This window comes from Numida meleagris, chromosome 1, assembly GCF_002078875.1.
Source record: "Numida meleagris isolate 19003 breed g44 Domestic line chromosome 1, NumMel1.0, whole genome shotgun sequence".
Classification (NCBI taxonomy): domain Eukaryota; kingdom Metazoa; phylum Chordata; class Aves; order Galliformes; family Numididae; genus Numida; species Numida meleagris.
Window position 1 is genome coordinate 64,067,050 of NC_034409.1, and position 25,843 is coordinate 64,092,892.

The 25,843-nt window shown below is 36.9% G+C and overlaps 1 protein-coding gene across 2 annotated transcripts in view; it reads right to left on the minus strand.

Moving 5' to 3' along the window:
• Positions 1–8,451, minus strand: part of SLC15A5 (solute carrier family 15 member 5) — a 33,278-nt gene extending 24,827 nt beyond the window's left edge. The window contains exons 1-4 of one of the 2 annotated variants that reach the window (XM_021390823.1): positions 8,300–8,451; positions 6,575–7,008; positions 4,903–5,128; positions 1,055–1,224 (exon numbers count right to left, since the gene is read on the minus strand). In XM_021390823.1, the coding sequence (XP_021246498.1) occupies positions 1,055–1,224; positions 4,903–5,128; positions 6,575–6,941 (763 nt within the window). In that variant the 5' untranslated portion in view covers positions 6,942–7,008; positions 8,300–8,451. Of the gene's footprint in view, positions 1–1,054; positions 1,225–4,902; positions 5,129–6,574; positions 7,093–8,299 lie in introns of both variants that reach the window. The other variant, XM_021390815.1, reaches the window with a different exon arrangement.

The window sequence follows — 25,843 nt, forward strand, 5'->3', positions numbered from 1 at the left end:
GCTTGACAACTGCTATTCTCTCTATAAGAAACAACTTAATGTGACACTAGCCTTTACATACCTCCATCAGATAGGATTTTTTTTTGAGGAGCGTTGTGGAATGCATGCATTTCTTTCTAGTATTTCCATCACTATAACATCCCAAAATACTTGGTTCACACATTATTTCATTACTAATAATTTTTTTATTAGATTGGACTAGTAACAAAAACATAGCATAATTTCAGTTTCTGTGCTCTACTGGAGGTAGAACAGAAAGCTTTGGGCACTTCTACAGCCTTATTCTGATCACTTAGGCTCCAGTTACATTTCTGTGCTTGGTTAATGGAGAGAGATAGTTGTCATCAAAACATTTTGAAAAGCTAAGGTACTAACTGGTAGTAAGTGCTAACTGGTGAGGCCACAGAAGTATAAGAACTTCTGCTTCAAAATATCACTGTAGTCTGCTTAGGAGCTATTTAGAGCTATTCAGTATTCTCAGTTATTTTCAAATACGTACAAATACTTGAGGCTGTATCAGAAAGCACATTAAAATAATAAGTGTGAGATGTTCTGGAATACAGTGATATTATAAAGCTTCCTTGTTAGTTTACTAAACTCACTGTTTAGTTGCTCAGGTGTAACTCCTGGCCAAACTCTGGAGCACACTTATGTGAGAAAACAAGAATGCTTGGTGCACTAACATCTCTGCCTCTACAGACCTAAACACCTTGGGCATAAACTGGACAAAACACACTAACATAGTCATGTGCAGCATGCATATAGTACCCATTCCTGTACACACAGCTGCTCTGAACCTATATCTTGACATGGCAGAAGACGTACATAAGTTTACCAGAGACTGCTTTCAATTTTTCAGTCTATCCAGAATCTACATAGATACCTTTACAGAGGATGTTTTCTCTTACATCGACTCTGTAGAGTTAAACCCTCTCCCCAAGTATCTACAATCAAACAGGTCATTGTTATGGAAAAACTTATTTAGATGCCCAAAATGACCTCTTCTGTTAAAATAATCTCTAAAGATACTTCCTAAGAGATAGTTTCTTCTTACCTGTTTTGGGTTTGTAAATCATTTCCCCACGCACCATGTGAATTGTGATCATGGCCATAAGCACAGACACAAATGGGATAAGAAAACCAAGATTTCTGGCCACAGACTGCTGGATATAAGAGATGCTGACAAAGACAACTGCAGAATTTAAGTTAATCAGCCAATAAAACCTAGTACACACAGACAGAAGAGATAAGATCAGAAGAGCTGAATAATTCATAGCTTTTATAGAAAATAAAATCTTACAAATAAAATTAATGGTATAGTTAAGTATTACAGCTATGGACAGCATCAGTACCACACACACACACACACTGATGCAGCAGAGGCACCAGATTTTACTTGGATGTTTCAGCTCTGTGAGGTAAATGATTAAACTAAGACACTAAGGCAGTAGAGCTGAAAAAATTATCAATCTAGTGCCAGAAATAAACTTGTGGATAGGAATAATTAAATGTCAGCATTTACCATTTACATTTTTAATATCTGATAATGTAAGCTTTATGTATGTAAAATGATGAAATTGCATTTTTAAATTAATTGCACTTAACCTTAACAGAGAAATAACATCGCATATAACAGCCATTCAATAATTTCCTCTGGTGTGAAATAAAACTTTTCCCCTAATTTATGTTTGAAAGAATATTGCACAAATAATATCTACCAGAGCAACTGACCAAGATATCCCACTTCCCAAGGAAACGCTTTGGACAATAGGCTTATAAACACGTACTAAACATGGACTAAACATTACGTTGAGACACTTAAAAAAAATTCATTTAGAGTAGTCAATGATCTAGCATTCAGGGAGCAGCACCGAAGTACTTCTGCAGCTCTAGTCCATTTGCTTGGATTATGCAGATTAAATGTTGGGCAGGTGGCCATACTGAGCAAGAGGCTTGTTAGTAGACTTTCCCCTTCGCTTTTAGAAGTCCATGAAGGACCTTGATTAAATATAGTATTTTGAGAATCTTATGCTTGGAGAAGACCCCTTTTCAAACATGGCAACATATTTTTTAGCAAATCCTTAGAGTAAAATGTGCTTTAGAAAGGGGAGAAGTACAAGAGGAATCGATCTGTTGAGCCAAATGTCTTGTCTTAAGGACCCAATATGTCTAGCTGAGGGTTTTACTTTGCATTTGTTCTAGTCTGATCCTATGGACTCAAAGCTTGTGATTGGCTTCAGAGTATCACATATACCATCAATTTTGTGGTTAAGTATTCTGAAGGAACTCAGCTTCTGCACTCTGATTTCAACTCAAGAGCACATTTCTGATATAAGCAAAAATGTTATTGTGAAAGATCCAGGAAAAAAAGATCTCCTTAGAATATTTTATGGGAATATATTCATTATGATAACTTAAGAATTAATATTCAGGTGACTTTTACCTTAAAAACATTGTTACTGTACTTGAAAAGCTTTTACTTAGTATAACAATTGAGATGAACTTGCTAAATGAAGACAGATCCAGATGAAAAACACTTGAAAATATTCAAAAATTGAGTTTTATCCCTTTTTTAAAATTCATTCTGAAAATTGAATACATTTTCTGTTGCTTATAATACTATTTAATTTTTTTAAATTGTTTGAGCTGGATGAGCTTAAGTTTATTTATCCAAACTCAGACCCAGATATTCCACATACTTGACAAAGATCCAGTATCCAAACTACGTAATTTCCTGTACAACTTTTTAGGAGAAGATGAATTTTTTTTTTTTTTTTAGAATCACTTTGGAGTTATCTACAAAGCCAAAGTGAAAAAGATAAAAGAGGTAGAATTAGTATTTAATTTCTAGTTAAAGTGTTCTGGGTTGGCAGCAGAAAAATTCGCTGTATACAGAAAGAAAAGTGATTTAGAAGAGACATAGGGGAGGAAGGAAAGAAGAGAAATACTACACATTCCCTGCATTTTTTGCAGCAGATCAGTAAGACGACACAACACTGCTAACTGCCATCCTTAGTCTGAATTGTGTACCCTTTGCTCTTATTCTCTGTCCCTATAGACAGAATTTGTTTAAGAGAGAAGAGCCATAGAGCATTCTGGAAGTTAGAACCAGGTCCTAGATGTGCAAAGCAATCTTCTTCAGGAATTGAATTAGACAGTAGGTAGTTACAGGTTTATACTTCACCATTTCTTTTAAACCCCACCTTTAACCCAGTAAGTCTGATTTTCTTTTAAACAGAACGTGGTTAAGGACATAGGCTCTTACTTATAAAAAGTATGCAATCACATTTTTTTAATCTATTATTTCATAACTCAATCCTGAGACAAATATCTACCAAGAAAAAAAACACTCTACCAAGAGAAAATTATTATATTCAGAGAGGTTGTAATGAGATTAAGACCACTAAGAATATAACCTCATTTTTAAAATCTTGAGATTGCAATCAAATAGCCCCTTTTCAGATGCCATCGCAAAAATCACATGTGCCTTTCTTAATATTTCCAAAGCCCCAAGAAATAACCCATTTGGATTTCACCCAAGGAACTTTTTATTCATATTATGTCTTCTTTGTAATCAACACTGAGAAATGTCACTTTGATTAAACACAATTCTGAATGGCTAAGACCACAGTACAATAAATTCTCCAGAGCTATCTTTCAGAACAACTGATTGCACTCCAGTCTTAATCCCCTAGAGTCTTATTTAATCAAAATGATGTTGCTAATTAAGGATTAAAACTCAGAATAGAGCAAAAAGGATTTTTTTCTTCTCTCCTATGGGCAGGTCAGAGAGGCAGAATCTGCTCTAAGGAACTAAAAAGTCTCATCCACCTTTGGTAAAGCTGCTTTATTCACTGAAGTTTGGATTTAATTCAAAATTCTTTGATATTAACATAATTGAAGGAAAAAAGAATAGCCAGGAGAGCTATTCCCAAAGGAAGAAAGATCTGATTCACAAAGATCTTCATTGATTCCTCAGTGTTTTGTTGTCAATACAACAATGTGCTAAGTTTTGATTTTAATAAGTGTGTGTACATAGGGAAGGGAGAGGAAAGGTGGCAGTTCTAGAATTTATTTTACCCTGACTCAAAGCAGGAGTCTAGAGGTTCCCACTGATACTTCTTTGATCCTTTTCTACAGTTTAACCAGAAAGTCCAGGTGAATGTTCAGTGCTACAAAGTGGTAAATGAAGGCAAACATATGACCAAAAATGATCCCTCTGACACAGAAACAAATAGTTAATTTGGAAAAAAAAATCTGATTTTTAGAAGATATTTTACCTCAGCAATTTTTCCTCCAAAGTTTCCTGAAAAGTGAGATATTGTAAATGAAATACAAATGTAAAATGCTTTATCTGACATGAAATGTTCAGAGTGCAAGATCTGACACAATATATCAGATTCTTACCACTGATATCAGCAGTTAGAGTCTACTAGCAATCTTTAGTTCCAGCAAACCAGTGGACTCTATTGCTACCTGTGATTTCTAAAAATTCACTCCAGTGCAAATCCTAATGTATAACTGAATTTTGTCACAGTCAAAACATCAAATTATAGATATGTTAGTGGTAGAACTATGTATTCCACTTGGTTTCCTAACAGCAGCAGGACACTAAGTCTGAGTGTTTGAGCAAACTATGTAATCCTGGTTCTTGACTGAGGATTGCTACTGGAGGCCAAAATAGCTGATCATGAATCGGTCCTGGAAAACAAGAACTGTAGCAAAGTTTTTTACATAAATTCTTGGAAACTATTCCAAAATCTAAATGTTCTCCAGTTTAAAACCCAGCAAATAACAACAAGAAAGCCACCATCCTGGAATCTGCCTTACAACTCCACAGGGAATTTCAAAGCAATGCTGTATCATTCTCTACAGATATGTAAGAACAGCTAAGCTACTAACCAGTTGAAAAAAGAAAGAAGTTCCTTTGGTCCACAATTCTCAAGGTTGTATGCGCTTAGTGGACAAACTATAGCTCTTATGCCTCCTATTCCCAGGCTAGCTGTGAGTAGTGCAAAGTAGAACACTATTTTCTGCTCCTTTTTCGTTAGCGTATGAAGAAGAATATGCCGTTTGTCAATGTAGATATCTTCAAAAGGGAAAGCCACAACGGGTAGCAGGGCTGTGCCTGGAATCAGAAGGAAAACATTATTTGAAAGATATTAAAATTGGACTGGTAAATATTAATTCGTGAGCAATTATGTTGAAAAGATGAGAAATCAGAGGACAACAGATGAGAGCAAAGAGGAAGGGCGTTACTTCTGCAGAGAGCTAGGAAGACAACACCACTATGAGCCTCTACAAAAGCAGTTTTCTCTGATACACTTGTTAGGATTTAGGTCCTTCAATATGCTGAAGAGCTTACTCTAGAAATGAAACTCCTCCCATTATGCCTTTCCCATTGGTTGTGTGTAGAGGGCAGTAGCTCTCCACTAGCCAGCAAGGAACAGGTAAGGCACGTTACCGCCCAGCAAAAATAAAAAAGCCTCCCCATTGTGAAACAATAAAGTTTTTTTAAAAATATATATAAAAATTGGTATCTTCTTTATACTGAGTCTTTAATGAGGTCTATGATTTAACAAAGTCTCAAAGGTTTTACTTTTTATTGTTTGTTTCTTAGCTGGAATTTTCTGGTTTTCCGTTGCAGCTTCATGGGAAAAATATGTTTTTGAGAATTTAATTCATAGAAGCACTGCCATGAATTATATTTACCAGATCCAGTCTGCAAAGCAGGTCTCTCAGATTTGGTCAGCTATAGATTATCTGGGCTTTAATTGGAGGCCAAACTCAAAATATAGCGAATTGCAAACAATATCAGCTTGACATTAGCCAAGGCTTAAGACTATATCTGTGCATCAAACCCTTACAGTTTAGAAGCATTCAATTAACCTAACAAAACAATCACCAGCTCTGAAATTCACTAATTGCTACAGAGTAGTCCTGCTTAGGTTGAACAGTTCTGGAGATCTTTTTTGCACAGAACATCTCCAGAAAAACAAGTGGGGAAGATTCAGAATGCACTAACAGAAAGCAAGCTCTCACTACAGGTATTAGGATATATCCTCCCTACTCGCTGCAGTGTTTGTTTCTACGGATGTGTGCTTAAATACATCTCTCCCAGTGTCCAACTACAACAGTCATGTCTTCACATACAATAGAATTGTTGCTACCAGCAGCTGGGAAGTGATTTCCATTCTTTCTCAAACTCTGACTAAAACATCGTATTTGCCCTAAACACTAGCAACAACAGATGCTTGTTAAAGGGACCAGTCCTAATAAAGAGCTGAGCAACTGCATTCTTAATAGCTAAGCCACTTTGAAGAAGTAAAGTTCACATACTCGCTAATCCATGAGATGTACATGAAAATGTTTCTTGGTCTTGCTCTACGTATTACCTCACAAAAATACATGGGTGGAAGGCAAGACATTTTGTAGAGGAGAAATGAAGTAATTTGTTATTAGCAGGACTGGTCCTGAGCTTGGAGAAAATTATTGAATTTCAAACACAGTGTTCAGCAATGTATTTCTGTAATAGAAGTATTACAGCATTAAAGGACACCAGGCTGTCACCTACCTAGGAAGTGTAGAAACATGCAGATACACACCAGCTTGATCCGTCCCACAAGGCACTCTGCGAGCCAGCCAGCCAGCACTGGCGTCAGCATGGAGGTGCCCACAAAGCACATATTGACAATGGCAGCCTGGTAGTTGCGATAGCCAAGTCTGACGGTGCAGAAGAGGATCATGTTGCAGACGATGCCAAAGAATGTGAACCTCTCACACAGCTCCACCAGCAGCACACAGATAGCCTCCTGGACTTTCTTCTCAGGCAGAGTCAGATTTCCAGCATGGTTTCTTCTACCAGATAGCAGGTTTTTCTCCTTTTCAGTATCAGCCAGAAGCTGCTTCTCTTGAACATTACCACTCTCTGAACGAGGCATGCTTGACTTCTTTGACTAGGACTCGGTATGACAGCTTAAGTTACAGGTATACTTCTGTTCTCCTCCACTGTAATTAGCAAACTGGTAAGACTCTCACTTTGAATTCCACACTTTACCACTACAATTTCGTAGGGCAGCAGTCACTTTTGTGCTATTACATATAGGATCAAAGAGTTTCCAATAAATAAATTAATCAGAGCCATACCAACATTTCAACTTCTGAATTTAGCAACATTCAGGAACATAGTCTATTTAATTAACACATTCATACATGAAAAAGATTTTTCCCCTAAAGTGTATCTGTTAAATTACATGAGTCCAATACAGTACGTACAACTCTATTTGTATGTTAAAAACAAATGTTTAAATACACAGGAAAGCCAACATTTTTATCAGAATTCAAATAATAAATCAAGAAAATAATATGGATACAATAATCTGTAGCCTTAATTAGGCAACAGCTGAAAAATTGCAGAGAGTTTTTTTTTTCAGTGAACAGTATCTAATGTATTAGATTTGTTATTTTTAGTTGAGATTCAGATAAGTTAATTATAAAAAAAAGTAATGCTACTACATTTATGTCAGAGAAGCAAATTTTAAAAGAAAATAAGTTGAATGCATTAGCAAAGAATAAAAGCTATCTGAAAGTAACACAAACCAAAGCTCTTCTCTAACCAGATATTGTGTGGCAATACACTGTGTGGGACAAGAGCACAGACAGTGCACGCTCTCTCTCTTTCTCTCCAGTAAAAGCAAATCTTTTTTCTAAAGCATCTGTCTTAAACACAAAGCCTAGGAATTCTGAAACCTGGATCTACATAGCAAAACACTGTTACCTAAAATGGTTTGAAAATACATATATTTTTTAATCTAGTAAAAGTCTAAAGCCAGAATTCAAACACTAAAGAAATCTTTGTCAGAGATGTCCAAATAAGAATGAAAAAAGCCGTGACATGTAACATAACCAAGAACTGCTTCTGTCTTTTCACCTACAGTAGCTACAATGAATTCCATTTGGACAAACCAAGCAGAGAAATCCAACCTAGAAATCACCTATAACTCAGCCTAGCTCACTAAAGCCTAATGAAGCCAACTCCAAATCCAAACACAAGCGATGACTGCTTTTAGACCAAAAGGCACATATATCTTCCATTGCACAAAGATGCTGTCATTTAACTGTTCAGAAAGAAAATGTTATTTCCTTATTTTATTTTTTTAAGGAAATATGACCTTTAAGGAAATACTAGAACCAGATAGAAAACACCAGGATAACCACATTTTTACTACTGGAGACACTTCAGTATAAAATAGCCTGATTTTCTACAAGCTATTTTTCTCTTAAGAAGTGCAAAGTTTACCTGTTCTCATGCGTGCTAATAATTTGAAGTGAATCATATCATGAAAGCTACTACAGACAGCGAGGTTACTAGATAAAATATCTGTAACTTAATCTTCATGTGGTTTCATTTATTCTAACTTTGGGTAACAAAGAAGGGAAAGGAAATAATTGGCTGAGCCTTATATATGCCATTGAAAGGAGGCAGTGGTGATTGTTTTCATTGTTATTTATTCTGAATTGCCTTTGCATGTGGCTATTAAAGGTGTGGTGGTCCTGATAGCCACAGGACACAATCAGTAAATGAGTTAATGTCCTTAGTGCTAAGACTTCACAAAACACTGTGGTCTTTCTTGATTTATTTATTTAATCACATCTGCAGCAGATATAGGTGGTCTACCAGGGAATTCCCTGAGATGGTTTTAATTGAGTTCTACTTGAATCATCTGGTGTTCTCTTGATCTACTCTTAATAAAAGAGGTAATAGGACTACATAAAGCAAGAATTAAAAAAGTAGATTTAATTTCAATATGAACTGCCTTTGTCTTTTTTTGACTTTTTTTTTTTGAGTTTTTTTTGTCCTTTTTCCATATATTTTTGTCAGTTTGAAAAATATCTTATATTCTGGGGAGGATTATGAAACAATTTCTGTTTAAAATCTTAGCTCAGACAACTAATTCAGAGATTTCTGTGTAGACAGCCTTCAGTCGGAACTGAGATGAACTGGAATTGATTATAGATTATGATGGTCTTGTTTCGTCTTGTAGTTCACAGCATTTGAAGCCTGTATCTGATGCTTCTGGAGAACTTTGTGAGCATTGCTAAAAATGCAGGATAATGTTTGCCTGCATTTTTGTTTGACTACATACCAGAAGAACAAATACAAGCAAAACCTAAGTACTCAGCAAATAATGTAAAAGATCATTTAAGAAAGTGAAAAGCAGTCATCAGGAAGGAGGTTGAGAAGGCATATTTGTGAAATCTGTTAGATTAGCAAATCTATTCTAATAAAAGTTCTCTGTGTTTTATAAAGATCTGTTGCGTGCTGTACAAGCACACTTTGAAGGCTGAAAAAGAGCATATAGGAAGTAATCAGTTTTTAAATTTTTTGGTTATATAAAAAATTATCTCAGAACTTCTGGACCTATGGTACTGATCACATCACATTTGAATAGTTTTATTTTCCCTTTACTATGTATTCCTGTGATTTTTTTCCACACTTTAACCAGATGCAACTGGGAAAACCTAGCCCAGTTCTGCCTTGGTTTGGGACAGATGTCACACCCACTGTCTTGTTCTGCAGCAGATTTTGTCTGTGAAGGGGCAAGACCAAGGTGAAAGTTTTAATGTAGAGAATAGATGTATTTTAAGAAATGTGCTTGTTAATTTTTTGTTTTGTAGACATAATGTAATAGGTTGCGGAAAAGCCATATTCTTCTTAATTCAGCCAGAAGGTTATGGACCAAACCATTCTCTGACAAGTGCTCAGGAGCTACTTGTGGGGAGTGTAGCTAAGATCTTTGTTGCAAAGATCTTTCTGTTCTCAGTTTGTCCTATGAAAGAGTGCCATAGCCATTTCTCCCTGAGTCCTACTTCTTCCCACGTGTTTTTTTCCCTCTCTCCTTCCCTTATTCAAGCACAGAGTCTGGCTAAAGCATGGAACTGACAGATTGCCTCTGTGGTTGTGTGTAAGCCATGTTGGTTTGCTGGGATTTTTCTCTCTCCTTCTTGAAAATAGAAATAGCTTCAATTACTTCACTGAGGTGCTAAGGGTTTAATTCACTAAAATTTACAATGGTGTTCTATTTCATAAGGACAGCATTGCAGAAAGACAAAATATATATTTATTTTTATATATTTTATATATTTTATATATTTTATATATTTTATATATTTTATATATTTTATATATTTTATATATTTTATATATATATATTTTTTTAGACACTACTAAGCCTAAAGTGCAAGAGTAGCAAAATGGGTGACAAGGTGCATCATTAAGTACTTAAGGAAGAGCAAATACAAGAAAGTACAAGAGTGGACATGCCAGGTCATGAATATGATGAAGGGTGTGGAGCATTTTCCTTCAGGAGAGACTGAGAGAGCTGGGACTGTTCAGCTCGGAGAAGGCTCAGGGGGTTCTGGTAAGTGTACATAAATATGTGATGTGAGGGGACTAAATAGGATGGGTCCAGGCTTTTTTCCACTGGGGCCTAGTGACAGGAGAGCAGGTAGTGGACACAAACTGAAACATAGGATATTTATTTTAAATGTAAGTAAAAAACTGCAGTTGTCAAATGTTGGAAGAGGTTGCTCAGAGAAGTGGAGCCCCCATCCTTGGTGATTTTCACAACCCAATGCAACGCAGTGCTGAGCAATCTGGTGCTTGTGACCCTGATTTCAGTGAGGCTGTTGTACAAGATGATTTTAAGCAGTGACAATGAATATTTTGCTAAAGCAGAATCTAAGGGAGGAGGCAATAGAGGCAAGAAAATAGTTTCTTGTCTTGTTGCTGAGTATGCCCTCTACCAATAGTTAGAGAGAGAGATTTCCTAATTTACTTCTGTATTTTTTTTTCAGGGTAGTGGTTTTAAAATTGCTGATCCTCAAACCTTTGCTATAAATGAAACTTATTTTGGCATGATTACCCTGTTTCTTCAAACTGCACATCTTTTATTTTGGGGATTTTGTTCAAACATATATAATTATCTATGCTAAGCAGTTTTTCATATGTTGTAAGGCGCTTGTCTTATTGCACCTATTTGACGGTTTTATAATTCAGGAGTAATTGAATTGCAATTATTTTTCATGATGCATGGTACAGTTTTATATCACGTTGTTGGCAGATATTCTTTATGATGTCGTTTGGTCTAATGGGAAAATTAGAAGTAGCTCTATCATATAGAAAGATGGCTTTTTTGTGCCATGTTATAGTTAGTAGATGGCACACAGGATATTTTCTTTTGACATATAGATTTTTAGGTACAGACTGAAATGAGATTCTAAAGCAGGGTTCACAGCTGAGACAATATTATCTGTACATCCAAGATTATTTCAGCTGTTCTCCCACAGTGACAGATCATTTATATTCAAGTCCATTTAGCGGTTAGTATTCTAAAATACATATGTAAGTATAACATGATGGGAGAGTTTCTGCTCTAAATTCATCCCTGATTGAACCTAACTGGTTCCAGAGAAGCCATGAAAAGGTGCTAGCATCTTTTTAGAAGCAAATAGTCATCACAACAGGGGGATCGACAGTTGATCTCCCACCTTGTTGAAGAGCTTTCCAGTCACCGCACTGCTCAGATAGTCTCTCAATCTCTCCTGCTGGAGCTGTAACTCAAGGTGTAAAGCTTTATGAACTGTACGGAAGCTGACTTTGTAGCTTAGAGATTGTTCTATGGGTGGTTCTGTAATTTGGGGAGACAAATCCAAGGCTCTGTGTCAATGAATAGTTAATTATGTCAACGAAAATGATAGTCCTCAACAGACAGGAATGAGTAGACGCCATCTGAAAAGAGCATGAGCACACTGGATGTAGAAGAATAGTAGGAAATGAGAGCTGAATGCTAAAGCCAGCAGAGCATTGTTTTTGAGTGGGAAAATAATTACCTGGAAGTTTTCATTTTTACCTATGAAACAATATTCAGAATTTCACAGATATTCATGGGATGAATCAATGGGCTCATATGAAACTGATATTGTTTATTCATATAAAATTCTCATAAACATCACATGTATGTTGATAACAGAAAGTTTCAGATATATAGCCATCTTGAAATCTTTTCTATTTCCATCATCTACTTATATGCATTTGAGGCTTGTGAACTGGTACGGGAAAGAACGTCATGTAACTTATTTATTCAGCTGCAATGTTGAATGTCTGTCCAAAAGCTCAAAACTGTAAATAAGGACAGTCAGTAATACCTTGTGTGGTTTGGGAGAAACAGTCAGAGCTGAAAATGCATGTTCTTGTAAGGGCCAATACATTCTTACTAAAATTATTATTCTTTAATGGAGAAACAGTTGTCAATCTTTATGAAAGATGTCAGCTTTGCCAGCAGGTCAAGGGGAGGTGACACTTCCATTCTGCTCTGCACTGGTGAGGATGCATGTGGAGTTTTGGGGACAATATCCTCCATTGCTGGAAATTTGTCTAAAATGAACAATACTGAAGTTATAGTGCTAATCTCAGGATACATGCAGCAACACGTTTTCAAAATTCTCTCTTATTCTTGCTTCTACATTAGTAATAGTTTAAGTAAAGGCAGGCAAATTGAAATTTTGTACCAAGCAGAATCCAAACACAGATTTTTTTTGTTACTAGTTTTGATATAAAAGCTGAAGACTTGAGTTTGAACAGGTCTGGACAGGTCTGGTTTTCGATCCTGATGTGATCTTCCAAGAGCTGACACTTCTTTAAGCTTTCTCTAATGTTTGGCATTTAATGTAGAAGAGTTTTGGGGAATTCCACATATGGCTTCTGAAAGCATAGCATGTGTGCAGCAGCAGGTCAAACTGCCTTATTTAATTTCCAGGGAAGTCAGACAGTGCTCGGGATAGTGTACAATATTTGACCAGTGGTATGGAGTCTAAACTCCAGTTTCTCTTCCTTTTTGTTCCTCTTTATGAGATTTCCTGTTTATGAGATTCACTTATGCTGTATAATGGAGCATATATGTCAGAGTCCATCTAACACTTTCTTTCAGCAGTCCTCCAAAGAGATGCAATGGGGAGGCTGAGTATGCTGCACCTAGGGGAAAGAAGAAAAGCTTGAATTTACTCAGTTGCTCTCTGGCTTTTGTTAGATGCAGTAAGACATAGTATTAAACCACTATAAGGTTTACAATACTTAAACTTTGAGTTGCCTTTTAATATAGAAAGGTAGCATGTGTGCTACTGATTTAATACTGCAGACAAGACTCACTAGTGTCTGTTACATGCTACAAATGATTTCCCTATCATTTCAAACTAAAGCATGTTTTTCATTAAAGTAAGATAAGTTGTTTTAAAGCCATTAATAGATAAGGAAAAAAAAGGAGAGGATTGCCAGATATCAAGCTAATAGAGTGAAAATATTACATTGCTAAAAAAAAACACAAGAATTTTTAAGTGCATGGCTAAGGAATCATTGCAGATTTTAAAGGCCCCCTGGCACTCTCAGTAGATGGTGCTCAGCTCCAACAAGACGGTGCTCTTGAAAATCAGTGGGCATTATGACACTCATAGTATGTTCAATGGCTTGCACTGGTGATGTGCAAGACCGAGAAAATATATTTTGTTAACTTGTAAGTATGGGCAGTATCTATATTTAATTCCACGGGATGTCTTGCCATTGAACATGGCAGGTGAAAAAAACCCTGACAGTTAATTTCAACCTAAACATAGTGGATTAACTTTTCCAACTTCAGTTTCTGCTTAACCTGACTGATTTTGACTGAAGCAGATTAAAGAAGGCTCACATAATCCTTTCCACTGATGGAATTGGTGGGTGCTGGGATGTCTGTCCCAGGGGTGCGATTTCTTCAGCTGTAAAGGTTTATGAAGAGAACATCTGTCCATGCCTAAAATGCTGAAATCAATACATCGTGTAACTTCATAGCAGGCTGTACTTCTGGCCTCTGCTGTTTGATGACTTAAATGCACATTTTCCTGACTACTGATGGCAGTTCAAAGATATCACTGAATTTTGACAAGTATAATTAATTCAACTTCAGTTGCACTCTGTGGGATCAGAATTTGTATTTGTATTTTTTTTAATAATTGCTTAAAAAATAAACCACAACCATCAATAGCTGTTATATCTGCTACTCAGTGTTCTTGCAGAATGTTTGTCATGTTTGATATAAGAATCATCTGCAATATTTGTCCATGCAATCTTCAGAACTCTGAAGAAATTTGGGCAAATTAAACCTAGAGATAATAATTATTAACCTTTTTTTATGTTTGATACAGACTTTAGATTTAGCATTGTTGCTTCTGTGTGAATTTCAGGGTAGAAATACAATTGCTTACATGGATTACACAGTATTTAATCCCCTCCCCCCCACCACCCCAAGTTCTGAGCTGTGCGATGTAGCCCATTTTGAAAAAAAAATCTTTTTTTTTTTCAGAGGTGAGATTGAATATGATATTCCAAAACAGTATAATCAGACTAAATAGCTTTATCAAAGATAGCTATTCAAAGCTTTTAGTGCAAATGCTTACACTTAGAAATTCTCTTTGTAAGATTGTGTTTACTGACTCTGCCACAATAGGTAAAAGAACAAAAATGTCTTTGATGATTTAGCAGTGAAAAGGGTAGTACTGAAAAAGAGATGAGAAAGAGTGGGATGCAAAACACTATTGAAAAATAATTGATATTGTTAAAGGAAGAAAGACTAAACTGGAAGAGAAGGATGAAGAGAGAATCATGCTGAAATAATTTTTGCATTGGGTGCTTACATTTTACAATTAGATATGCAAGGGTTTGTGCATCAGTAAAATTTTGTCACATTCATACTACAGACTGACCTAAAACCACATCTAAGTTTCTCAGATTTCCTTCCTATTGCTTTCTCCTTGACAGACTTTTGAAGATCTTAGATATGAAATCTCTAACTGAGACATACATCAAGTAATTATATTTGTGGTGAAACAGATGAAGGCGGAGGAATGCAAACCATGTTTTGGTTATAACATCAGGATGTAACAAGAAAAGAACAGCAAAGAGACACCCTAATTTCCTCATCCATTCTTTTGGCCAAATTTGAAAGGTCGAAGAGAAACCTAGGTGTGCTGTGATGCACAAAGGAACCGCATAGGCTGCACTGTTTAATAATGATACAGCCATATCATCACAATGATTGGCTTTCTCTACGTATAACAGTGAGTATGAATGCTGGAAGGAAGACTTCAGGTTTTCAGAGAAAAATGTCAAGAAATGGCCCAAGAAATCAGTCTGCACACAACAACAGAGCATCTTGCAAACTGAGTTTTAGTAAAGACTATACTTAGTTTTTACTGCCGTAGTATCTCTATATCTGCTGTATATAATTCCCTTCAGTCCCCTTAACCCAAAATTACACAATCATACTTGAGAGAGCAGTAGGACTTTAAGCTTTAAGGCAATGACTTTAAAAATAGTAAGTGCTAAACTTTGGGTGACCTGCGCAGAATCTGTTCAGTCTTTATTTTTTTTTTTCCTGAATTGTGAATAGTCTTTTATTAAGGAATAAAATTTGTTAACAATCTCAAAGTACAAGATGAATTTACTCTGGGGATAACTGGAATGAAAGGAGAGTTTCTATAATATTCAGCTTTTTTTTTTTTTTTTGCAGAGTATGTAAATTGTGGAGTGGATGAAGTAGAGTGATACAGATGACTTCTAACCCCAAGTGCTAAGCTATGGAGAACAGGTTGGCTTCCACTTCCACCCTCCAGTCTCCATCTTTTTTCTTTTTGTCATGGATTTATGATTTTTGGTTATTGGTATTCCACATCATAACATCGTTTAGTGCATGGGAGTTAAAGAGTTGATGCTCCAGTTCTGTGGATTATTGATAGAAGAGAAGAACTACATGTCCCAGAGGACTTTGCGTTGATCTGTTTCCATTTTCCGTTCAGAGGGAAAGATAAAAACTGTACGCAGATCATGAGACGTCCCCTTTTTCCCTTCTGCTTGCCTCTGCGTGGGTGCTCTCTGGCCATCTGCCTTCAGCACTAGAGTAAGGCCTTTGGTTCTTCGGACACTCTCTCTCATGTTATTTGATTTATTAGCTTCAATTCTCATTATATTGTGTTGTCTTGCATTCCTATATCTTATTTAGTAAATTAGTTTGTTTCTCCTCAGATCGTTGCTGTTGTTTTGTTTTTAGGCCCATCTCTCTACCCTTTCCCTTTTTCCCCTTTCCCGGGATGTGGGTCTGTGGGTCCCCCTGCCCCATTAGTCACTGAAACGGCCTGAACCTGCCTGTAAACCATTGACACTTTCGTTTTAATTTCTGCCCCATCCTCCTTATTCTTCTGTCCTGTTGCTATTTTTACTTATCTCCACTTTAGTCTGGCCTTTATTTACTTTTCTCTACCCCTGCATGTTCTTTTTATTCATCTGCAGAGAGCAGCAGAACCTGAGATTTCTGTATTGTTATTCTTCTTCAGTCTGTTCCCAGCCTCCTTCTTGTTTTCACTAGCTTTCTCTTCATTTTCCAATTCTACATTCAGAATTGCTGCCTTTTCTTTGATGGGAGTGAAGAGGTAAAGCAAGATATTAAAAAAACAGAAGCTGGTGATCATCACCACCATGACTAGGATGCTTGGGCTGGAATTTGGAACAGCTGGAACACACCAGGATGGGAGCACTGCTTCCATCTGTGAGCTCTGAAAAATTTTTGGGCCTTCTTCCAAAGTTGCCACAAGCACAGTTTCAACATATTGACTAAATCTGTCAAGTTGAACTTTTTTTTTTTTTAACCCTTTCCACTCTGCACGCTGCATGGGTGCTTGGTGGGACAGCTGGGAAATGGAGTTTTACTCCTCCATGTTCCTGTGCCCACAGCCCCACAGCTTCTGATAGTCAGAAGTAGTAAAACAACAAAAATGCATGCAGGTGCTGTACAGGGTCTGGTATGTGTTTAGAAGAAGGGAAGAGATGGAATATATTCCATTCAAATGAAACCTTCTGAAGATCCAGGAGCTAGCAATCCAACAATCCTTTCTGGACATCTAAAACTGATTTCAGAGGAAGATACAGTTACTAAATACAGCCACTTATTTAGCATACTTGGCAAGTGTTCCAAGGGATTAGGAGGGCACATTTGGTTCCAGTGACTTTTCATAATTCAAATTTCATGTTGCATGGAAGACATGCAATGAATTTATGTCTCCCAGATTACAATACCTCACTGCAGCAAAATAAACAGTGAATTCAGATTGTTTTTTTACACCTATTCATTGTGAATAGAGCAGAGAACATGGTCTGGCTCCTTCCAAGAGAAAAGAATCATGCCTCTTACTGAAAAAATGGCAAGGAGATCTTAATGTTATTGTAACTAACTGATAAAATTCAGGCAGATGATGGAAGACAAAATAGTAATATTAGATGCAGAGATGTTACATTTTGTAAGATAATCTCCAACACAGTTCTTGCTGCTCATGTTTGTTCACATACTTCAGAGGAATGTTTTCTAATCATCCAAAGAAGTTTACAGTGCTACGTTGAGTTGACATCAGTTGAAATCAGGTCACCAAGCAAGATATCCATAATGAGAAAAGCTGTATAGCATGTGCGTGCTATGCAAGAGGCTACTGCTTCCAGTTAGTTTAGTAATGAAATCATTATGATTTTTTAGTTTTGCAGCAAAAGATTTTGGCAGTCACACAAGCATGCTGTCATGGAGTTGTGAAGTCCTGAGCAGATCTAAGACTGAGCTCTAAGTTTTACAGCTTTTGTCTCCTTATAGTCACAGTGTTTTTTACCTGTGGATTTATTGGTTCCCCTCAGCAGGTATGGCAGAGTTCCCTGTAAAACATGAAGAAAATGGAATTTATCAACCAAGAGCAAGTAGGGTTTTAAGCCCTTAGCACTGGGTAAGGGAAAGAGTAAGAATTAGGCTTTGGAACATGTTTATGAAAAGTAGCCATTAATATATTTGCTATGGTTTATAATAGGGTTTAAAATGCATCTTATCTGAGCATTGTTTTTCAACAACTTATCTGTGATTTTTTTTAAGTGTGAATATATATCCAGAGGCACCTGACTGTCTTCAAAGGCCTCAATTTTAACAGGACATCTCTAACTAGTCACTTTTCAAAACATTGTTTCCAACTAAGCGTGGCACATTTCTATCGGATAGCCAGGAATGTTATTTTCTACACTATAGATTGGTCAACTGCGATACAGAGAATTTGTGGCCCACCTTGCAAATCATCAGTAGGGCTAAATATCTAAATGAAGAATCCTAAATAAGATCTGAGGAGAAACTAATATCCTACATAATGATTCTTCAGCGTTTTTCCAAATTTTCAACAAGCTGTGATACGGAGTTTTTGTATTCCCTAATCCAGATCTGTGCTGACTATGTCTCAGGAGATGTTACCGTGGAAAGAAATACCAAGCTATACAGTCCCCAGCTGGTGTGCCTTTTGTGTCCCTGCGTGACAGGAAACTTTCACCTGGCTGCTTCTCCCTGAAAGTCAGGTAGATCCCATATGCAGTCAGCTTCCCAGAGTGAATAAAAAGCTTTTAATGTTTGGGCAGTGCCTACCATTTGGGAATAGCTGGAGTATTAGCAATAACAATGATTCATGTTCCTTGTTCTCAAAAATGCAAAGAGAATGTTAAGGTTTCCTGGAGATCCAGTTTTTCTTGTACCTACCATCTCTCCCATCAGCTATGTACTTAAGCAGATCAAGCAGGGCCATTGAGGAAGAAACCATCACCGAATTCTTGAACTTCACAAGACACCACCACACCACTTCCAACCAGGCAGTGCATTCAGAAGCTAAGACAGCATGTGAGCTTCCTACTAATACAACGCTTCAAAGGGGCATATACCTTCAGAAAGTGAGGCTGATAAAATTACAGAGTTGTTATGACAGCTTTGCTAAAGTTTTAGGACAGTCTACTTTTCTACTCAGCTGATTCTTTCTACTTCAGCTGGTAGCAAGAATCTAGTGCAACTCTAACCTTGAGACAGAAAGATACTGACCAGACAGTGAAAAGCTATCAGCCTCAGCAAACCTGCAGATAGTATGGTTCACCGAATACCTAAATTGCATTCATATAGCTCATGGCATAAGAAATATGCTGGGTAAGTTCAGGGGCAGGTTAACTTGCCATAGATTTATAAACTTTATATATATGTATAGATATATATTTGCCCTAAATCATTTCTATAAAAGTCTTCCTTTATGTTTTAAAGCAGTTCTGAAGTAAACTAAATATCAATGAAAGCTGTCAGATAGATAATAGAATTCTTTCTTTTCCTATTTCTTTTTTAACAGAATGGGAAGCAATAAATTCTCCCATTTGGTGTTTCTAAATGCTGGTGAGGACAAGTCCTCTCCCAGAGTTTAAATTCCATGAGTCCATTCAGTCTCTCGCCTGCTGACTGCAGCAACCAACAAAGATTTCTTTAATGAGTGCCAGTAGTGATGGTTCTGCAATGCTGACGGACCAAAGGGCACAAAACTTGCTCTGAGAAAAATGCTCAGTCTCAATCAGGGGGAGGGTGAAGCAAAAAAAAAGGAAGGAAAAAAACAACCCTCATCCAGTATTCCAGTACTGAGGAACTTTTCAGCCTAGTAAAGTTTGAAAGTATTTTAAACCTCATTAGAAAAATAAAGTTTGCCTATTTCGCCTGTTTCATACACTGAGCAGGCAATGAACATATATGCTGTCACATTCATATATTACAGGCTCTTTTTTTTCCCCCAAACCTTCGTACCTTGGACTTGAACTTTAAACTTGTGACAGTGTTATGTTCATTAGAATAAGAATCACTTGCTATTTCCATTGCAAAGCTCCCCCCCAGAGGTTATCTTAGCTGTTTTATAAATCATATCAGGAGGAAAGCTGGCATAAAGGTTGACAGCTCACTCTAGATAATCATTTCCTCTTCTCTTAAGTGACTTTAAGGAGAAAGGAACGTGTAACTTGCCAGCTCAGTTTTAGTGGTCAAGCAGCCACATCTAACCACCACCAACATCCTGACTAAATTAGCTTTTAAGCATTTTACCGCAGTACAGGAAAATCACAGTCCTGTTCATAAGGGGAAAGACTCAAACATTCATCAGCCATCAAGCTGTATTTTCTCTGTCCTCCCAGTGCAGAGCTCATTACACAGAGCGGCATGAACTCCCAAGTCCTTTGACACAGGCAGCACTTGAATGGAGGCTGGGGTTCAGATTACTGTTGATTTATCAGCTTCCTTAAGAGTGAGGCTGATTAGGCTAATGGCTTCTATGGGATACGATTTCAGTATACAAGTCCTCTGTAATGGGGGAAGGCAAATGAAGCAAGTTAGTTCTTCTCGGAAACAGAACCTACAACTCAGGGCAACAGCCTATTAATAGAAACTTAAAGACAGGAAACAGGAAACAGGAGAATCCTGGTTTTAGGAGAAAACATCACCTTCTCCCATTTCCATGAAAAAAACACCTAAATCCTGGACAGAGAGACTAAAAGAAAAAAAAAAGAAATCTGTTCCTTTAAAATTGCACTTCACCACCAAGACCTGAATCCAGACTTTTTAGAAATCAGTAGAGATCTTTCCCCATTTTTATTGGACTTTGGAGCCAGTGCTGCTGGAAGAGAAAGGCTCACTATGGCATCACTGTAGCAGGCAAAGTGGGAGGTCATTGACAAGTGGGGATGTAAAGATGTTCTTGGAAGTTGGTAGTGAAAGCAACAAATTTTAAGGAAGAAAAAGAATCTTGCAATACTATTTAAAGTGTAAGCGTGACTCATCTCCTAATCACTGCATCTATCCCTGAAACTGTTGTCTCTTATTTGAGTAAGGATAATAAGGCAGTCCTTTATAAAACAGATAATCCTGAAAGTGTGTATCAGTAACTAAGATATAAGGAGCTTATTTTCTCACTGTCTTGTAATACAGAATCAGAAGACAAATTCAATTCAGTGCCACTGGGAAGAATAAAATCAAATTCTGATAAAAACAATACCTTTTTACATAGCATATAATTAGACTTTGAAATTAATTTATCTTGGAAGCCAAGAACTTGACAAGATACAAAAAGGAACTAGATATTTGTGCAGACGATGAAAATATGTGGAATTATCACTTATGAGAAACAATTGTTTGGAAAAAATATAAAACCTATTTCAGCTATTCAACAACTGCAAAATGACCAGCCCAAACTGATCAAGACAACAACTAGTTCAATTTTGTTAGCTGCCAATAAATAGTTAATTGTACTTGTGTGGAAATAAAGGAACTTCTGAAAGTAGATCAGAATTTGAATCTTATGCAAGAGCTTGAATGGAATACAGCCAATTAAAGAGATATTGCGTAAAGCAATACTGTTTGGAGATATCACTAATTCTCAGTGTTCTTGTAACTTTATTAAGCTGACCTTACAACACCCCCAAGAAGCAGAAGTAGTAGTTTAAGAGCTTGGCAGCCTACTCACATTGATAGAAGAGATTACTATTACCACTAAGTTTTTTACACACATCGTTCTTGAAAAAAACAAAGGACTACACAAGAAACCACTCTGTAAAGTGGGTCATGGTTGAAGGCATATTTGCACATAGGTGGGAGGACGCTGAACAGCTTCCGCTATAAGCTCTCTGCTATATTGCATGGGTGCTTTAGTTTCCAGAGCTGTCAGGCTTCAGCCCACATGAAGATGTTTCAAAATGCACAACTCTGAATAATGTTTGCCTGGTTTTGTTACTTTATTTTATTTTATTTTATTTTATTTTATTTTATTTTATTTTATTTTATTTTCCATTATCAATAGCACAATGAGTTTCTATTACTAGTAGTATAGCTAGGTGTGACTTGCTGTTAAATAGGTTTTATTCCTACCTCTCACCTGCCAAAGGGTGAAATGCTGAGAAACAAGACTAAGAGGCAAATACAAAATTGGTATTGTGTTTGTTCTAAAAGAAACGAGGAAGTAAAGAAATTCTTAACCAAAGCTTCTGTATTTTGTCTTTGACTTAACTTGCTTTCAGCGTTGTAACATGTATTGCACTAAGTGGTAAATCATATGCAGAGGTCACTTCATGCTCCTTGAAGGGAAATTCTTGAAAATTGAAATTGGTAGCTCTTAGAAATGAGCCCATAATTTGGGACAAGAAGGACCATATCTAATTTCTAGAAAAAACATCTTTAAAAGATAAGATGTTACAACCAGCTTTGAGCTTCATCGACCTCTCAGACAGATAGCCACCGAGTTCTTCTGTGAGAATCTGGTGGAACACCCATGCAGCTATCCTGAAACTTGGTCCAGTGTGACTGCAGTTAAGATTGAAATTTGTGTTTAACATACATCTCTTGAAAGTTATTGTATTATCGGGAGCTCCTTTCAATACTATCTTAAACTCCTAGAGATGAGTTTGCCTTATGACTAATGCATAGTCCCAGAAAACAATGCACTATGGCTGGGTGCTGAGGACAGTGCTGAGATTAGGACACAAAACAATAGTCACTTGGCCCCTTTGTTCCCAGGAGCACAAGTGACATACAGCATCTTTCAAGAAGACAGCAGTATTCTCCTCACACTGGGAAATCAGCTTCTCCCTATATTGCTGCTTATTTTCAACTTTGGTCGGAGATGTGAAAAGGCCAAGCTGGTACGCAGTTCGCTGGTCATTTCTGAGGACATGGCTTCACTGCACCTTGTACACTCTCTGAGAGAGAGAAAGAGCATTCAAGTGTATTAGTAATTGTCTGGGACAAGAAGTGCCTAGGAAACATCTGTACATGTGGAAGTCTGCTTCAGTGAGAATTCAGTATCAGTGCATCTAGAGGGCCATTCCCATTTTGTGTTTGTTTGGACACCAGAGATGACCTTATTCTTTTAAAGATGTAGTTTATGCAGAATTCATCATAATGTCTGATACTCCAGCTACACTTCAGTTTTGTGAAAGCACCGGAGTGTGGTGTGGGATGAAAATGTTGCCTGGTTCACCCCAAACTTACCTTAAGCCCCTAACACATTTTACACAGCCTTTCTGCATTTTTCTATTATAGATGTCAGGCCATTAGCATACCTTCTCGCTTGTACTAACCTAAAATTAATACATGAATTGTTTATTATTATGACTGTATTTCATTGTTACTTGAATGTGGACAGTTCAAGACAATTTCTAACCTGCACATGCTTGCTGCCTGGGGGCTATGAGTCATGTTTGTTTTAAAAGAGGCAGCACTCGCAGACTGTCAGTCACCTGGGTTATTAGAAACAGAGCACTTTAAGAATTACTCTGCCACCCCCTCGCCTCTAAATATAGCTAGTGTGCGTGGGTCTAAGTGATTAAGCTAGTCTGAGAAAAGGTCTCATTCCAAATAATCAATTAAAAGTCCATCATTTTAAGAACTATGTGGGCCTCAGGCCAAATGCGTCTTGAATGTAACACCTTTGACTGTTTAATGCTGAAATTAATTATTTGTATTACAGCTCCAGGTCCTAACTCAGAATCAGAATTCTTTTTCCTAGCAAGTAACAAGACCTGTTCCAAAGAGCTAACTATTTAAGTAGGCATGATGGACAAAGAGCAGCAGAAGAAAATCATCATTATGCCCTGCTTCACAGATGGGAAACGGAAAGACAGATTCAATGACCTGCCAAGGGTCACACAGGAAAAAACTAATTCATAAACCTCAGCATGAGGTTTTAAGCTATAAGATTTCCTCTCATTCTTCAATCAATAATAGCACATCACAGATGTGTAAGAATCTAATATCTACAAAATTGCTCTAAGGTCTGTAGGCTTGATATGGTTAATTTCATTAAGAGCAATAGGATGTGAGGGCACTCTGTACTGACCAGAAAAGTAGGCCTTGGAGAATGTGAAGCCTTTTAATACTCTTTTAATAGAGAATGAAGAAATCAAGGATGATCTAATTAAAATAAAAAGGAGAGGAAACAATTGCCAAACATTTGACCCAAGCTAAAACCAAAGTAACTGATTCAGGAAGCAAACCGAATTTTAAAACAATAAATAATAACTCAGGTCTAGAAAAGGCAGACTCTATTAGTGAAAATTTTACTAAATATTTTTTCTTATTTAAAAGAGAGTTGTGGATCAGTTTTATGCATTCTGTTGGCGTGAGTTTCAGGGCTGCACTTGATCACATTTTTTAACACGCTCCTCCCCTATTATCACAAAGGACTACCAAGAGAAATTCTCACAGAGTCACCTGCCTGAAGGATTTGGATTTCAGGAAAAATATCAGGTATCAAAGAACTTGCAATATGATCACAACAGTCAACAACATCTAATTGTTTAAGTCTATGCCTTCAGGTTGTAAGAAAGAAGTTAAGCACTGTGGGAAAAGTTCATCCCTACCACAACCCATAAGCCCAACAGTGCAAACTTCTATAGACACCTGGGCTCCTTATATCCAAATCTATCAGTAGTCTCCTCCAGATAATTCACAAATGTAACAGGAATAATCACTATGTTGTGCAGAACATAATGCATTCTCAACATGCATAGGGTATAACCTTTGAATATTCCCACCCACCTCTCCTATTGCTTGTTGAACTGAAATTTTACTATCACTCCAACTTTAGCCTGAATCTTGCAAGAGTTACTGTCATACCTAAATTTGTGTATGGTACACTCATTATTGACATTACTACGGTTGCATAGATAACTCATATATCCAGTGTGGTTGCTGTCACAGGTCTGAATTGTATTTTGTTTTTAAAGCAACTAGCTTAACTGGGATGTGTAGCTAGTGCTCCAGTTAAAATACTAAATAATAGTACTCATGTTATTTTTAATAAAATATACTACATTTACAGCACTGATGTTGCAGCAAAAATGGATAAATTAAACCAGGTTTCAAAACAACATATCCTAACCCTCCATCCTTGCCTGTAAATAAATCAAACTGATTTAACCACCATTCTGCTGTAAGATGCTGTTAGACGCTACAATTTAATACTATTTTCCATATTTCCTGTGTTGTATAATGAACTTTGATTATGTAAGGAAAATACACAGGGAGCTGATCAGTATTCTTTGTTAAAACTATTGCACAAAGATGCAGAAATAAAAAACTAAATTTGCTGGTTTGTTCATGGCTGGCATGGACTTAATCGTAGGAAACTTTGTCCAAGTAGTGTTTATTCTGATAAGATATCTCTGACTGTTGTGGGTTAAAGTTCTTAGGAAATGCATGCCATCGCTATCACCATCTGCACTTGTGAGAGGTAGACTCAGATAGGCCCAACTAATTCACATCCACTATAAGAATTTTCTTCATCATAGGAAAAATTTGTGTTTGAAAGAGGTGCCACTGCTTGTGACTGGGCTCATTCATCAAAAGCTAAGAAATAATTAAGTACTTGTGATACACTTACAAATCACTCATACAGTGACAGAGCATTTAGTTTACAGTTACCAGTCATACAAGCTTCTCACTTACTTCTGTGGATGTGGTAAGGCCTCTTATTTCTGCAAGAATGGTAGTCAAAGGACTTGACTTTAAGTATCAGCCTATTAAACTACAATTCTACTTTATGTGTTTCTGAACTTATAGTAAAAGATCATGAAACTTTCTAGATGACTTGTTTATTCAATAAAATTTAGTAAGTAAATGAAACTTGTGCTGATGCTCATGATTGAATGGAATGTCCACAGAGTTTAACAGGACCTTCAGTGGAAGACCAATAGTAGAAAGGTCACATGGAAGCAAATCAAGCAACTGTAACATGCCCTTGACCTTCCTTATGTTGCATTAATATCAATCTATCTGCCTTGTCACAGGAAGAGTGAAAGGAATAGTGAGTCCCTGAACTTCCTTCAAAAGTAGAGTGGGTACAACTTCAGAGAAGCTTTTAAAAGCTTATAAATCAGTGCACCTGAAAATATTGAATTAAA